Below are 15,647 nucleotides of genomic sequence, written 5' to 3'. Positions count from 1 at the left end.
CTGGTGGATCAGTGGTAAAGAATCCTGCCTACCAATGCTGGAGACGCAGGTTCAGTCCCTGAGTCAGGAAGATCCCCTGCAGAAGCAAATGGCAACCGACTCAAGTGTTCTCACCTGGGAAATCCCATGGACAGAGGAGCCTGGAGGAGCTATAGTCCACAGCTTGCAAATGTGTTGTACATGACTTAGCAACCAAAGAATAAGTTAAGGCAACACCTTTCAGAAATCTTAGGACAGAGAAATCTACATGTGGAATTGTCCTTTAGGATTGGCTGTCCTTCAGAAAGACTGCAACGTCAGAACCAGAAGATTCACAGCCAGAGCATGAAATGACAGCAAGGAGCCATTTGGCATCAACATGGATTAGTGTGTTAAGGATGGGCAGAATTCACAGATGTAAGTAAGCCAGAGACTTTAAGCCAGGCAGGCAAGAGAAGCATCTGTAAATGTACCAAAATACAAGGAGATTATCACCAAAGAAAGAATTGACCTGACAGGAAGCCTTTTCTGTGCTTCCTTTGGGAACTGGAGTTAGGAACTGACTTCTCAGGTCATAACCTTTAGGGGCTGGAGTATTGAGGGCACCACGCCTTGACTTTCCTTTTGCTGGCATCCATCTGTTCTGCATTTGAACTGGCCCTTTTATTACAGCAAATGATCTGTATTTGGCTAAGTTACAAATTCCTTTTATGTATGACAAATGTGGTTTGTTGTTCCTTTAGTAAAATATGGGTGGGAAAGATGTGATGCTGATTTGAATGCCAGTATATTCGGCACTAATGGGACTTTGTACCATCCTCCTGCAATCTTAACAAATGACTATGACTATTAAAAAAAAAAAGACTATGATTTTTCACTGGCTGATTTGGTTTGAATGAGTAAATTATTTTTATTTCATTGCATTAACTGCCAGAACATTGAATGAGCCGATAACTCCCTGGTGTTTCTGAGCTGCAAAGAACTATTATTCGGAATTGAATTTTTATTGATTTTTCTGTGCTACAATGACTTTTCTAACATAGTAGCATGAAAGGAAAATGAGAAAAAGGCCAAATAGGGCAGAAGGTGAGGAAAGGGAGGCGGCGGCTTCCCGTGGCCTGGCCGCAGATGGACCACTTCTTGGCGAGTACTGCTGCCTGCTTGGTCTTGTTGCTGATTGTGTGACTTACATGTTAGCCAAATACCTGGCTTCATCACCTCTGCCTCCTCTTCCCTGCTTTGGTTCCAGTCTTGTGTGCCTTCTTGGCATTCTGCTGAGGAACTGAACAGGGGACAGGGTGAAGAGGTAGCAGAAACAGTGATGCTCCATATTGATCAGCTCTGATGTTTGCTAATATCCTTCACACTAGCTATGAAGATGAGAATGAGCATGCGTTACTTTAACAGCATTGTAGTACATTTATCTATTGGAGACTTATGTGGTATATTAGTATATAATAATCACTCAGATGAGTTGACATGGAAACTCACTGATCGATTTACCCACTCAGCAAATATTTATTTAGTGACTACTGTATACCCACCCAGGTACTGAAGGGAGGCAATGAACCAAACAGATGAAAGATCTTTTTATCTGCAGAGATTTCCATAAGTAAAATCACATTAGGATGACTATCTCAGCATGTACTAAAGACTAAAAAATATGGTCCTTCTTGCTTCCTTCTTTAATAGATGTCGTAGGAGTGAAACTTGGTACAATAAAATGAAACAAAATGTACTTCTTCCCTGGCTTCTGATTCAGTTTGGTCTAGTTTAAAGAATCTTTTGACAACTTGTAGGAAAGAGGGGCTTTTTTTGGACATTTTTTTTTTCCTGGCTGTAAAAGAAATCCACATTCATCACAGAAAAATTTAGAAAATGCAGGAACAGATGAAGAGTATAATGAATATTCCCATAATTATCCAGTAGCAAATCTTTGAAATGCTGAGTGATTTCTCTTTAGGGCTTTTCCTATGACATATATAGCAATCCCATACCAGTTGCTATTTAAACATTTTTAAATCTTCAATCTTGATATGTGTGTGTGTCTGCAGCTTGGTTCAGTTCCCGTCTACAAAATAATAGGAAAAGCATTATTTTTTCTTTACATAGACAATATGAGTATCAGTGAGATCAGAAGGTGGAAATCTATTTATATTCCATCTTTTCAATATATATGGACAGCAGACCAAGTCTAATAGCGGAGTGTCCTTATGGGATGTGCTAACTTATGGAAAGAGAGGTAGCTACGCAGGCATTTTGCAGAGACTTGCAAGAAAGGAACCAGAGAGCATGGATATATAAAACAATGTTTTAAGCAAGTAAAAGTCTGATGGAAATAGTAAATGAGATATAGTGTGCCCGGCAGAGGCCTGTGAGATGCTCTGTCTCTTCCCACCTGTACCTTGCTTTGAAAAACTTTCCTCTAATGATTAAGGTACGTCCTACTGTAATATAGTTTTATGGAACTTTCTACTTCTCTATTTCAACGCTCATCCCTATACCTCTTCACTGTGTGCTAAGGTGCCTCAGTCATGTCTGACTCTTTGCAACCCTATAGACTGTAGCTCACCAGGCTCCTCTGTCCGTGGGATTCTCCAGGCAAGAATACTGGAGTGGGTTGCCATTTCCTTCTTCAGGGGATCTTCCCGACCCAGGGATCGAACCTGCAGCTCCTGCATTGCGGGCGGAATCTTTACTGCAGAGCCATCAGGCTTGTTTAGTATCTGTCCTCCCTGCTGGAGTGTGTGCTGTGGGAAGGCAGGAATGGTCTGGGTCAAGTTCAGTAATGTACCCCTACTGCCTGGCACAGTGCCTGCCATGAACAACAGTGTGAGTGAATTCTGAATAAGGCTGTTACACATTTATGGAAAACCTGGAGGCAAATTAAGAGAAGGGTTACCCACTGAAACAAGTTTCTAAAGCAAATGTACCTACTTTCATTTAGATATAAACGCATTCTATAAAATGATAATTTTTACATTTGGAGGAGTACCATCCTTATATATTAAAAAATAGATAAAAGAGATCACTCACTGAATACCATTTTATCTTACTTAGTAATTTATTCAAGCATTTACTTGTAATTTAAAATATCCTTTGAGCTTTTTTTTTTTAAAGTTGGCATAGTATTATTACATTATATGAATGCACAAAAAGATATTAACCATTCCCATATGATTAAATATTTAGATTATTAGCAGTCATTCAGCAGTGTAAATGATGATTTGAGGAATATCACTATGCTACATATTTCTATATAGCTCTTTAATAGTTTTCTTAGAAAATTTTAGTAGTGGAATTACTGAATCATATAAATGAACTTTTTAATAATAGTTCTACTGAGATTTAATCCGTATGACTTGGCAATTAATTCATCTGTTTAAAGTACATGATTTAATAGTGTTTAGTTTGCTCTCAGAATTGTGGGATTATCATTGTTGTTTATTTGCTAAGTAGTGTCCAATTCTTTGTGACCCCATGGACTATAGCCTGCCAGGCTTCTCTATCAATGGTTTTTCCAGGCAAGAATACTGGAGTGGGTTGCCATTTTTTTCTCCAAGGGGTCTTCCTAGACCAGGGATTGAACCCACATCTCCTGCATTGGCAGGCGGATTCTTTACCACTGAGCCACCAAGGATGCCCTGTGCAATTATAACCAGAGTCCAATTGAGAATAGTTGTATCACATAAAATAGAAGCATTCCTAGCCCTTCCCCCCACCTCACCTGCAGCCCTAATTAAATGCTTATCAACTTTCTGACTATACGTATTTACCTATTTTGGACATTTTTTTAAAAATAAATGGAATCATACAATATATGGTCTTTTCTAACTCATTTTTTTTCATTTAGCATTGTGTTTTCAAGATTCCTCTACATCATAGCATATACCCATTCTTTATTTTTATTGCCAAGTAATATTTGGTTTTATGGATATACCAGTATCAATTTATTTATTAGATAATGAACTCCTAAATTAACTTTTAAGGACATTTGGTATGTATTATAGGTTTCATGTTTAACCATTTTCAGTTCTCCTAGCAATGTTTAAGGCTATTCAGTTCTCTTAGTTCAGTCGCTCAGTCGTGTCTGACTCTTTGCGACCCCATGGACTGCAGTACGCCAGACTTGCCTGTCCCTCACCAACTCCCAGAGCTTGTCCATCAAACTCACGTCCATCAAGTTGGTGATGCCATCCAACCATCTCATCCTCTGTCATCCCCTTCTCCTTCTGCCTTCAATCTTTCCCAGCATCAGGGTCTTTTCCTGTGAGTCAGTTCTGCACATCAGATGGCCAAAGTGTTGGGGTTTCAGCTTCAGCATCAGTCCTTCCAGTGAACATTCAGGACTGATTTCCTTTAGGATGGACTGGTTGGATCTCCTTGCAGACCAAGGGGCTCTCAAGAGTCTTCTCCAACACCACAGTTCGAAAGCATCAGTTCTTCGGTACTTAGCGTTCTTTATAGTCCAACTCTCAGATCCATACATGACTACTGGAAAAACCATAGCCTTGATCTTTGTTGACAAAGTAATGTCTCTGCTTTTTAATATGCTGCTAGGTGGGTCATAACTTTTCTTCCAAGGAGCAAGTGTCTTTTAATTTCATGACCGCAGTCACCATCTGCAGTGATTTTGGAGGCCCAAAATATGGTCTGTCACTGTTTTCATTGTTTCCCTATCTATTTGCCATGAAGTGATGGGACTAGATGCCATGATCTTAGTTTTCTGAATGTTGAGTTTTAAGCCAACTTTTTCACTCTCCACTTTCACTTTCAAGAGGCTCTTTTCATTCAGTTCTGTATACTCTTTCTAAAACTGGAAGCTATCCTTTAAAACAAAGAAACAAAACAGTCTGTTTGGAAGAGTAAAGAGACATACTGATGCTTTTTAAATTAGTATTTCAGTAACAGTGATATTGACACTTCTAAATACCTTTTATTATTCATTTGTGTCCTTCTTTTGTAAGTTATGTTTTCATGCCCCTTTGACATTTTATTTTAGGGTATTTATCCTTCTCACTTTGTTCCAAATGTGCCCTTTATAATATATTAAGACTGTCAAACCTCTGCCTATAATTTTTCTTGTAGTGTTTTAAGTGAAAACAGGTCTCAGTTTTGAGAAAACAGTATCTGTTGATCATTTCCTAAGGTATTCTTCCTCCAATTTTGTGTTTATAAAAGGCTTTCTTAAAGATCCAATAAGTATTTTATTACTGCTGTGGCTTTGTAGATAATATTTTTATTAAGATGGGATTTATTTTGGTATGAAATAAGACATAGATCTCACTTTATCTTTTTATCCAAAAGGCCATCCTAATTTGTACATTGTATATTTAGTATATATCATATACTGCTGCTACTGCTAAGTTGCTAACTTATGTTTTCATTTGAGTGCCTTTGAAATTGTAGTTTATAAACAATTTGTATATTGATTAATGCCAAGGTCTTTTAATAATCATGGCTTTATAATAGGATATAATAATAGATGTGACCTTAATTAAGTCCTGTTATGTACACAGTGCTCTTAAAAGGATTGTACACATATTAGCATTTCATTCAGACTCAACTATATGTGACAGAAATTAGTATGTTCATTTTCCAGATGAGGAATCTGAGGCAAAGAGAAATAAAGATACTTGTCAAGTCAAGGTACTAGTAAGTGGCAGACCAACAATTCAAACAGATACAGGCCTACCTCATTTCAATGTGCTTTGCTTTATTAAAGGCATGAAAACAGTATTAATATTGTGCATCTCCATTAGAACTCTTGGATGACCAGGTACATTGTCAACAAAATCTCAACAATGGGCTTAAAATAGCCGGCAAATCAGATTGTAGACAGATGAGTTATTATCCAGGCTTTGTTGTTCTGTTATAGAACACTGGCAGAGTAAATTTAGCATCCTTCTTAAGGGCCATCGATTTTCAGAATGGTAAATAAGCTCTGGCTTCAGCTGAAAGTCATCAGCTGCATTAGCCCCTAACAAGAGCTGATATTGGCCATTGTAATAGGAGTGAGTTGAATTTGATTTTTGCATTTCTTCATTTAGTGATGTTGAACACCTTGTCATGTACACACTGGCCATTTGCATATCTTCTTTGGAAAAATGTCTGTTTGGGTTCTTTGCTCATTTTTAATTTGGGTTGGATTATTTTGTTTTTACTATTGAGTTGAATGAATTCCCTGTGTATTTTGGATATAATACCCTATCAGATACATAGTTTGAAAATATTTTCTCTCATTCCTCAGGTTGCCTTTCACATTGATCATTTCTTTTGCTGCACATAAGTCTTTCAATTTTATAAGTCATTGTTGCTTGTGATTTTGGTGTCATATACAAAAATGTGATTGTCAAGGGCTGTTTTCCACCTCTCTTTTCCTGTAGGAATTTCACAGTTTCAGGTTTTATGTGTAAGTCTTTGATCCAGTTCGAGTTAACTTTTGTGTGTGATGTAAGGGAAAGGTTCTTCTCTTTCACATTTCATTCTTTTACATTTGCATATATCCAAATTTTCCAGCACCACTAGTGAAGAGACTATCTTTTTCCCATTTGGTATGTTTGTATCTTGTTTCAATTATTACTTAGTCATATATACGAAGGTCTGTTTCTGAGCTCTTGATTCTATTTCATTCATCTGTTTGCCTGTTTTTATACCCGTACCATACTGTTTTGATTACTGTTGCTTTGTGGTGTAGTATGAAATCAGGAAATGTCATGCCTCCAGCTTTGTTCTTTTTTCTCAAGATTGTTTTGGCTCTTAAGTGTCTTTTGCGGTTCCATGCTAAATTTAGAATTTCTTCTCTTTTTCTGTGAAAATGACAGTGGGATTTTGATAGGGATTGCATTGACTCTATAGATGGCTTTGCATAAAAGACATTTTAACAATATTAATCCTTTATGAAAATTTTAGTTACTTCTGTTTGTTTATTGTAAAATACTTGTAAAATTATTTTTTACAGTTTTAAAAATTTTGTTAAAAATTTCAACTGTAATATACCTAGAACAGTTTTTCTTTTTCCAAATTATTTTGCCGTGTATCTAGTGAGCTCTTTTGCAGACTCAAGTTTTTTCTCAACTCAGAGAAGACTTAATTTTATCATTATTAATTTAATTATCATTTATTTTCTTTACACTTACTGTCTCCTTCTAAACTAACTATTGTATTTAAATTGTATTTCTCTAACTCAACATTTTCTTTTGTTATTTATTTCATCCTTTTTCTGGCAAACTCATTTATCATTTTGTCATTTCCTCCTAACTCATGTGTTCAACTTATGTTTATTGATTCTAAGAACCTTTCCTATATCAGTAGGCACTGGGACTATAAGAATGAATATCTCAGACATAAAGCCCGTACTCATTGAACTGATGATCACATGAGAAAAAGAGATATAGAATATATAATTATTAGAGATCTCCTGGAGGACATTTCTTAAACTAGGGTCTGCTGGATACTAAGCTACTGCCATCTCGAACACAAATGGTTTGTATTTTGTGAAGCTAGGGATAGGACTCCCTTGCCAGACCCTAGCTCCCTGTAAGGTTCCAATAGGGGGCACCAGAGAAGCCTGCAGAGTGAAAGAGGAAGGGAAGGCTACTACTTTCTGTTCATTTTCTGTCTCTGTCAACATCATCCAGCAGAATTTCTGTATAGAAATGGCAGCAGCTTCTTGTTTCCCACTTACTTTTTAAAAGCAATTCCAGATCCAGCTTTATTATGTGCTGCACTCCATCCTTCTCCTCCAAGAAATGCCAGCACCACCAGCCCTTGTTCAGAGATCTAGGTCGTAAGTCCTGGGTTCCTCTTCCAAGTTCCTGAGATGCCAGCACGCTGTGCCCTCTCCTTGGAGAGTAGAGCCCTCTCTAAGCTTCAAGTTCTGTAACCTCAGTCTCTTCCTTTGGTTCCCTCACCCCCTGTCCCTGGGATGGGAACAGCTCCTAGGAGTTCCCCTTTTGCCTATTTAGCCCTTCGATTTTTACATTAATATTTTCTGTTAAAACAACTGTGTGCTTTCTGTGTCTTGCCTGGATCCTGACAAATCTATCTTCTGTTTTACTAGTTCAATTTTCAGCAATCTTCAGTATGCTGTTTACTGTCTCCATGACATATATTTCTAATTCAGCAGTTATGTTGTTGTTGGTTTTTTTTCATGCATAGTGGCAGATAACATCTCAGATGTTATCCTATTTATAAATCCCTACTCTAGATTCTCAGTTACTATTTCCTTTTGATTTTAAATAACTTAAATTAGAAGCTCTCCAAAAGTGCCTCTTGTTTCCAGTCTTAGAGGAAGCCATTTTAGTTCTATGGTTTGTCTCCTTCATTTGTAGTCTAATTCTTTTTACAAGACTGTGGATGTTTTTCTTACTGTTGGAATTGACACAATTTTCTCTGTGAATCTTTCAGGCCTTGGAACTAGCATAGGTGATAAAAGTATCTAGTTTGCCAATTCAGAAGTTGTCAGGAATTCCCTGGTGGTCCAGTGGTTAGGACTGTATGTTTTTCACTGCCAGGAGCCTGGGTTCAACCCTGGTCGGGAACTAATATCCTGCAAGCTGCCTGGCAGGATCAAGAAAAATACAAAATCAGAAACAAAAAGCCTAAACAAACAAACAGCAAAACTAGATTGAGTGACCTATGATGAGAATTGTAGGTAGAGCTGAAATCATTTACTTCTATGTCTAAGAATTTATTTATATAAATTTTGGTACATTTAGTAGCAATCTGGAATTAGTCTGGTATGTTTGTCCTCCTTGGGAATCAAAAGTACCAGAGTTCCTGCCACCAGTATTAGGCACAAGCCAGAACTCTGACACTTGGGTTTCTTATTCAGTGTGATACCTGGTCTGTGATGGGCTGCCTTTGATGAGTTGGATCCATGTTTATGACACCACAGTTGTTGCCTGACCCTCTGTCTTCTACTTTTAACCTTCCTATCTCCACATTTAGAAGTGGATATATACTTCTTGTTGGAAAAGTTCAACAGTGATTGCCAATGTCAATTGGGAAGATCAGGGCATTGTGTGGGTCCTTTCTTCAATCTGATCCTAACTGTATGAGATCAAAAAGAAATTTCTCCTAGCTTCTTGCTTATAGACAATACTCTTTCCTATATCCCAGTGTCAATACAGGATTTTCCTTCCTTTTTTTTTTTTTTTAAAGATTTATTTAACTGGCTGCTCCAGGTCTCCGTTGCAGCACGTGGAATCTCTCAGTTGCGGGACATGAGATCTAGTTCCCTGACCAGGGATTGAACCCAGACCCCTGCTTTGGGAGCACCAAGTCTTAGCCACTGGAACACCAGAGAAATCCTCAGGGTTTTCCTTTCTTTATATTTGCTTACCTACTTCCTTAAGCAGGTGGGAGTGTGGAGGGAAAATGACTTCACTCTAGTTTCTTCTCATTCGCTGATGTGTGGAAATACCCAAAAACTCTGCATTTTGTTACCATTTCCATTTCAAGTGAGCAAAGAAAGGAAATAGAAGACAAAATAGAAATAGTATAAGACAAAATAGAAATCCCCATTGTCTGTTTTCTCTGCTTCATTGGGTTGAATGCAGATTATTTGGTGTTGTCAAAACTGCAATCATTGTGTAGCAGCACTGGGTAAGAGTTCCTTTTCGAAAACAAAACAATCAAAGAAGAGGAAAAAGTGGCAAACAAACCCAACAGAATTAGGCACAAAAATACCACCGTTTCTTTCCATTAGCAAACTGATGTGTCATGTAAGAATCACCCACACCCTGCAACAGGCTTGTTTCAATACAGAGTCATCTCTCTTATCTCTGGTTTCAGTTACCCACAGTCAACCTTAGTCTGAAAATATTAAATGGAAAATTTCAGAAATTAACAATTCACAAGTTTTAAGTCATGTGCTGTGCCAAGTTGCAGGATGAAATCTCCTGCCATCCAGCTGCATCCTGCCCAGGAAGTGAATCATCTCTTCGTCCAGCGTGTCCTGCACATTAATCTTAGTAGCTGTCTTGGTTATCAGATCAACTGCCCTGGTGTGACACTACTTGTGTTCAAGTAACCCTTGTTTTAATTAATAATGGACCCAACACATAAGGACAGTGATGCTGGAAATTCAGGGACACCAAAGAAATGCTGAAAAGTGCTTTCTTTAAGTGAAGAAGTGGAAGTTCTTAATAAGGACTTAGTAAGGAAAGAGAAAAAATTATATCCTGAGCTTCTTAAAATCTGTGGTCAGCATGAATCTTCTCTCCATAAAATTGTGAAGAAGGGAAAAGAAATCTGTGTTAGTTTTACTGTTGCCCCTCAAACTAAAAGCGTTACAGCCACCACACTGAAGTGCTTCGTTAAGATGGAAAAGCGTTCGATTTGTCCAGTAAGATATTTTGAGAGAGACTATGTTCATATAACATTTATTACAGTATACTGTTATAATTGTTCTATTTTAGTCTTCGTAGTGTTGATCTCTTACTGGGCCTGCTTTATAAATTGAACTTTATCATAGGGATTGTATGCATAGGAAAAAAAAACCCCAGGATATATAGGATTTGGTACTGTCTGAGGTTTCAGGCATCCACTGGGTTCTTGGACCCTATCCCCCATGAATAAGGGGGTTGACTGTAGCCCTGATGAGTAAATTAGTCATAAGGAGCGAGGATTTTTAAAAAAATCTATTTATTGATCGGTTTGGCTGCATCAGGCCTTCGTTGTGGCACGTAGGATCTTCTTTGCATTCTGTGAGGTCTTTTGTTTTGGTGTGCAGGCTCAGTAGTTGTAGTCCACCTGCTTAGATTTCCCATGGCATGTGGGATCTTAGTTCCCCAACCAGGGACTGAACCCACATCCTCTCATTGCAGCACCGCTTCTAAACCACTGGACCACCGGGGACATTCCTGGAAAGGGGGTTTTTGACTCCGTGATCCCTTGTGGGAGAGCAAAGGAGAATTTGTGGTCCAATTATGCAGGGAACATGAGATTTTTCATTCCAGGGCTTATTCACATCCCCATCACTCATAGTTTTGTTATCAATTATGTGAACTTCCTCAAACTTGGAATTAGAAATCCTGAATCATAAAGGCTGTGGCAATTTGCAGATCTGCAGTGACAATTTACAGATCTCTAATAGAAGGAAGCTTGGCTTTACAGTTTGGGAGGACAGCAGAGAAACGGGAAAATAGATCCTGCCACATGCCTACAATGTGAGTCCTTGTAAGATCCTTGGTTTCACATACACTCACGATGATCTCCAAATAGACAGCCTAGCTGACAAAAGACATCAGTCGCCTCTGGGAGGGAAAACATGAAGAGTAAAATTCCAAAGAAAGTGAATACATGGATTGCTGGGCTTGTTATTCATGGCGTGTTTCTGACTTGCTAAAAGCAAGTTTAATGTATTTATACCATTTATACAGATGTAACTGATTCTGAAGCTCTGCTCTTTACAGAGAACATATTTCATGTTATTGTAAGCACTAAAGAAAATTAAATCAATAAATCCACAGCCTGTAATTTGAGATCCTCGGTTGAAGAAAAATACGTTGTCCGGGAGGGAGGGGGAGGTCTTGAGGAAGGCTTGTCAAACTGTCTTCACTCCACTATCCCAGGCTTTCAGATGACAGCAGAAATAAGCTTGTGAGGTTAAATTATCAAAGTGTTGTTATGACACCTCCAAAAGAAGTAGAGACCAACTCCCACTCTTGCTAATGAAGCATATGCTTAAGTGGAAAGCCATGCAAATGATACTCTCTCTCTTTCTCAACTGTCCCTGCGTGTGTCCTTTTCCCTGAAAACGATTTGCTGGTGAGTACTCAGAGACTAATGTCTGGACACGCGGTAAATTCTTCCCCATCCCTGGCATTGAGATTCTCTGTGACCGCTGGCAAGCCAATTAACCCCTCCAAGTGTCACCCATCTACGTGTAAAAGGTTAATGGTGCAGCTTGTTTGCAAAGAGCCTGGAGTCTTCCAAGAAGACACTACATGGATGCCCAGTGTTGTTGCTGGACTGGAGGGCGTTGTATTTTTTAATTATATGTTTGGTTGGATAGGTTATAGATTTTGTTGTGGTTGAATGTTGCCTCTTCTCCCTGGTTACAAATAAAAGACTAATAGGTAATCACACTCTTATTACCATCTTCTAGAGCTCCCTAGAGGGCTAAGGGAATGCAGAGGTTACAAATTAATAATGCATTCTTTAGTTAATAAAAAAAAATCACGTGCACCTCAGCTGCATAATAGCTGTGGATGGCAATTTATTAGACCAAGTGTTTTATCAGATGCTAAGTAGATAATGCTAGCAAAGACTCATGAAGTAATGAGTTTTTTCTTTCCTGCTCTCCTAGTAAATCTTCTATCCATCATATCAGTAGAGAACATTAGGGACAGTTTGATTAAGGCTTATTTGAAATGTGTTTGTGAATATTCAGGAAGAGGATTCTTAGATTCTGGAACTCCTGAAACCAGGGTGTGTGTGTGTGTGTGTGTGTCTAGGTTGTGACATTAAGCTCACTGTTTTATCATCTTTGGAGCAAATGTGGATCTTCCTGGCCCCAGAGCAGAGTGTCATATCTTTCCCATTCTTTGCAGATTTACGGAAGAACTTTGAGCAAGACCCACAGGGAAGGGAGGTGCCCATCGAAGGCATGATTGTGCTACACTGCCGGCCTCCGGAGGGAGTTCCTGCTGCGGAGGTAAGACCAGGCCATTTCCCAAGAGCAGGGACTGAGTCCTCTGTGTTCACAGGAGACATAAGCCAGCCTGGGCCTGGCCTTCTCGCTGCCTGGACCCAACCGCTAAAGATGGTGACGCGGCTGATGGAAATAAGCTAGAAGAGGAAATTGTCTCTCCTCTAATTTCTTAAGCTCTTGCCAGCCAATTTGGGTGGAAATTGCCCTGTGCCCTTCCTGCTGGGGACCTCGGTGATGCAGGCGCATGCTGTGTGCTCCCCATCCGTCACCCTGGGCGCTCTGCTTTGTACATTGGTTTCTAGATCCATCTAACAGGCAAAGTCATGTCAAAAAAGTGTAGAAAGGAGGAGGTCGGGCTCCAGTGCCAAGTTTCACAGGTGTTTGCACTTTTCCTTCATTTGCTTATGAAATAGACATACCTAGAGTATTTGTTATATTTTAGGCGCTGCTCTGGCATGGGGAACACAGTGTTGGAGGTCCCAGATCTCTGATCAGTTACCTATTGTTCACAGTGAGGTGGTCGGAATCCAGAGTCGTCATAGTTTTTGCTCCTTGCTGGTTTTCTAGAAGCTTCTCTCATACGCTTAGACTATAATTGTCATTAATAACACACTGTGCTGGTAGGGATGCTGTTCTTTAAGTCACTGTTAAAAGAGGTTCTGATAGGCTAATAATATTGGTATTAAGATAATACTGTGGGGTTTATTCAGAAGTTCAAAGATTGCTTGGTAAAGTCCTGTTTTGGGGTTGGTCGAAAACTTCGTTTGGGTTTTCCTATATAAGTTGATGGAAAAACCTGAACAAATGTTTTAGCCAACCCAATACATATGCAAACGTAGGTCTGAGTCAAACAGTAGAGAGGCCAGCTGTGACTCTTCTCTGAGCAGCTAGGGGAAGGTCCTGAGAGTCGTGGTTTCTTCATTGAGAAGTAGAGATATTAAAACAACAGGAAACTTTGTTGTGCATTGCTGTGGGATTTTGTGTTTGGAGGGGAAGAGGAGTAAATAGTATCAAGGGGAACCGAAAAAAGACAGACTTGCTGATCCAGGCAAGAAGCCCGCAGGGTGGATTCTATTCAAAGCTCCCAAACTTCCCTGAAATGAAGTAAACGGACTTGAAAATTAAAGTGAACTCTCCATGCGTGATGTGAAATGATGAGAAAGGAAAATGCTTATTTTTAGATTTGTATTTAATGGGACACAAACACATATTTGATCTCCTTTGGCCGCCGCCTTGTTCTGTACAGAGAGTGCCCTGGATTGCCGAGACGGGGAACAGGTGGCTGGGTGTTAGAGGGCCGGGTGAATGTCGGTATCATTGAGGACACCCCATGTGTTCCTGGGGGACTCAGGTCCCAGGCGTTTGCTATAATCACACCATCTCTCATAACCAGGCTCCCTTCCAAGCCCGGGCTGGGTCACTGTGTCATCTTTGAAGCACCAGAGAGCAGTGAAGATGGGCAGAAGGTCATGGTTTTATTATCTGTTCTGTGGGAACCGAGCATTCTCTAGATGTCTAAAAATCAATTTTTACACCTAGAAGAGAGCTTAGATATTTACTTGGCATGGCCTTTCCATTTTAGGGGCAAAAAAACTGATACTCAGATCAATGACCCACCAAAGGTCTTGCACCCATTTAAGTCATAACTCTGTTCAGTCTTCCCAAAGTTCCTCAGAACACTCAGAGAAAAGTCCACTTTCATGCCTTATATGGTCCAGGATAATCTAGCCTGCTCTTACCTCTGACCTCATCTGCTGTTGTTCAGTTTCCAGCCCTGCTGTAGCCACATTAGCCTCCTCACTCTTCAACAGCCGCACCAGCCATGTGCCTGCCTCAGGACCTTTGCACATGCTGACCCCTCTGCTGGAACACTCTTCCCCAGTTACTCCATTGTTTCTTCCCTTCCTTCAGGGCTTGCTCAGAGACTGCCTGCTCACTGAGGCCTGTTAAGGGCAGTCTGATGACGATGTCGCTTCCTTACCCTATATGTATACTTTCAAGCCCCTTTCTCTGCATTTATTAACTCCTTAGCTCTTAGCACAACCATACTGTATTTATTCAACTTATTTCCTATTAGAATTTAAGCTCCACAAGGAGAATTTTGTTTGTTTGGCCATGCTACATGGAACGTGTTTGACCAGGGATCAAACCTGCATCCTTTGCTTTAGAAGCACAGAGTCTTAAAATCACTGAACCTCCATGGAAGTCCGATGTTTATATTTTTATCGCTTTATCCCCAGAACAGAAAAGAGTGCTTTTCACATCCAGGTGTCCAATAAATATCTGTTGAATATGAATGAAAAATAGTTTCCTGCCTCTATTCCTGAATATTGGAGGTAGTACTAGGACTCAGCCCAGACAAAACTGTGAAATCCACTAGACTCTTGTTTTTGTTTGTTCTCCTGAGTGTTAGAAAATGGGTATAAGTCATTCTTCACTTGGTCTTTGAAGACACAAGTAAAAATAAAGAACAGAGAAGAGAAAGGTAAGCAATATGTGACCTGGTGGGGTAAGAGCCAAAAGGGAAAATATGCCTTGATTTATAAAAGTGTCCATGAGTTTGTACACATGCACACACTGAAGTGTCTTCCCAGAGAGCTCAGGGATTTAGGAATTATAAGGACTCCAAGCTCTTTGGGGCCATGGTTGAGGGAGGATTCCTATTGAGAAAGGATTAGTCTCTAGGAAGCAAGCAGCATTCCTAGCTGGTCAACTGTGGGGTTGGCCAAAAGGTTCATTCAGATTTTCCATCCAAAAACCCAGATTAACCTTTTGGCCAACTCAATACCTGGGAAAGGCTGAACCTGGGTTGAATTTAGAAGCAGCTCTTGAAACGTCCCTCCACCTTTCTTGCCCCAACACTGTCCTTGAAAGGAAATGAGTTGTCTCTATTGGCTCAGTTCCTTTTTCCATCTTTATATGTTTCTTTTGTTTATTTGTTATTGGAGTATAGGGCTTCCCAGGAGGCTCAGTGGTAAAGATTCTGCCTGCCGATGCAGGAGATGCG

The 15,647-nt window shown here is 39.6% G+C and overlaps 1 protein-coding gene across 9 annotated transcripts in view; it reads left to right on the top strand.

The window, feature by feature from the left end:
• The window catches only part of UNC5D (unc-5 netrin receptor D), a 612,862-nt gene that overhangs the window by 379,059 nt on the left and 218,156 nt on the right, over positions 1 to 15,647 (top strand). For all 9 annotated transcript variants that reach the window (XM_070459905.1, XM_070459906.1, XM_070459904.1 and 6 more), the window contains exon 4: positions 12,540 to 12,643. In XM_070459905.1, the coding sequence (XP_070316006.1) occupies positions 12,540 to 12,643 (104 nt within the window). The remainder of the gene's footprint in view (positions 1 to 12,539; positions 12,644 to 15,647) is intronic.

This window comes from Odocoileus virginianus, chromosome 32 (assembly GCF_023699985.2).
Source record: "Odocoileus virginianus isolate 20LAN1187 ecotype Illinois chromosome 32, Ovbor_1.2, whole genome shotgun sequence".
NCBI lineage: Eukaryota > Metazoa > Chordata > Mammalia > Artiodactyla > Cervidae > Odocoileus > Odocoileus virginianus.
The sequence above is the reverse complement of the archived record's forward strand: the minus strand, read 5'-3'. Positions and strand labels throughout refer to the sequence as shown.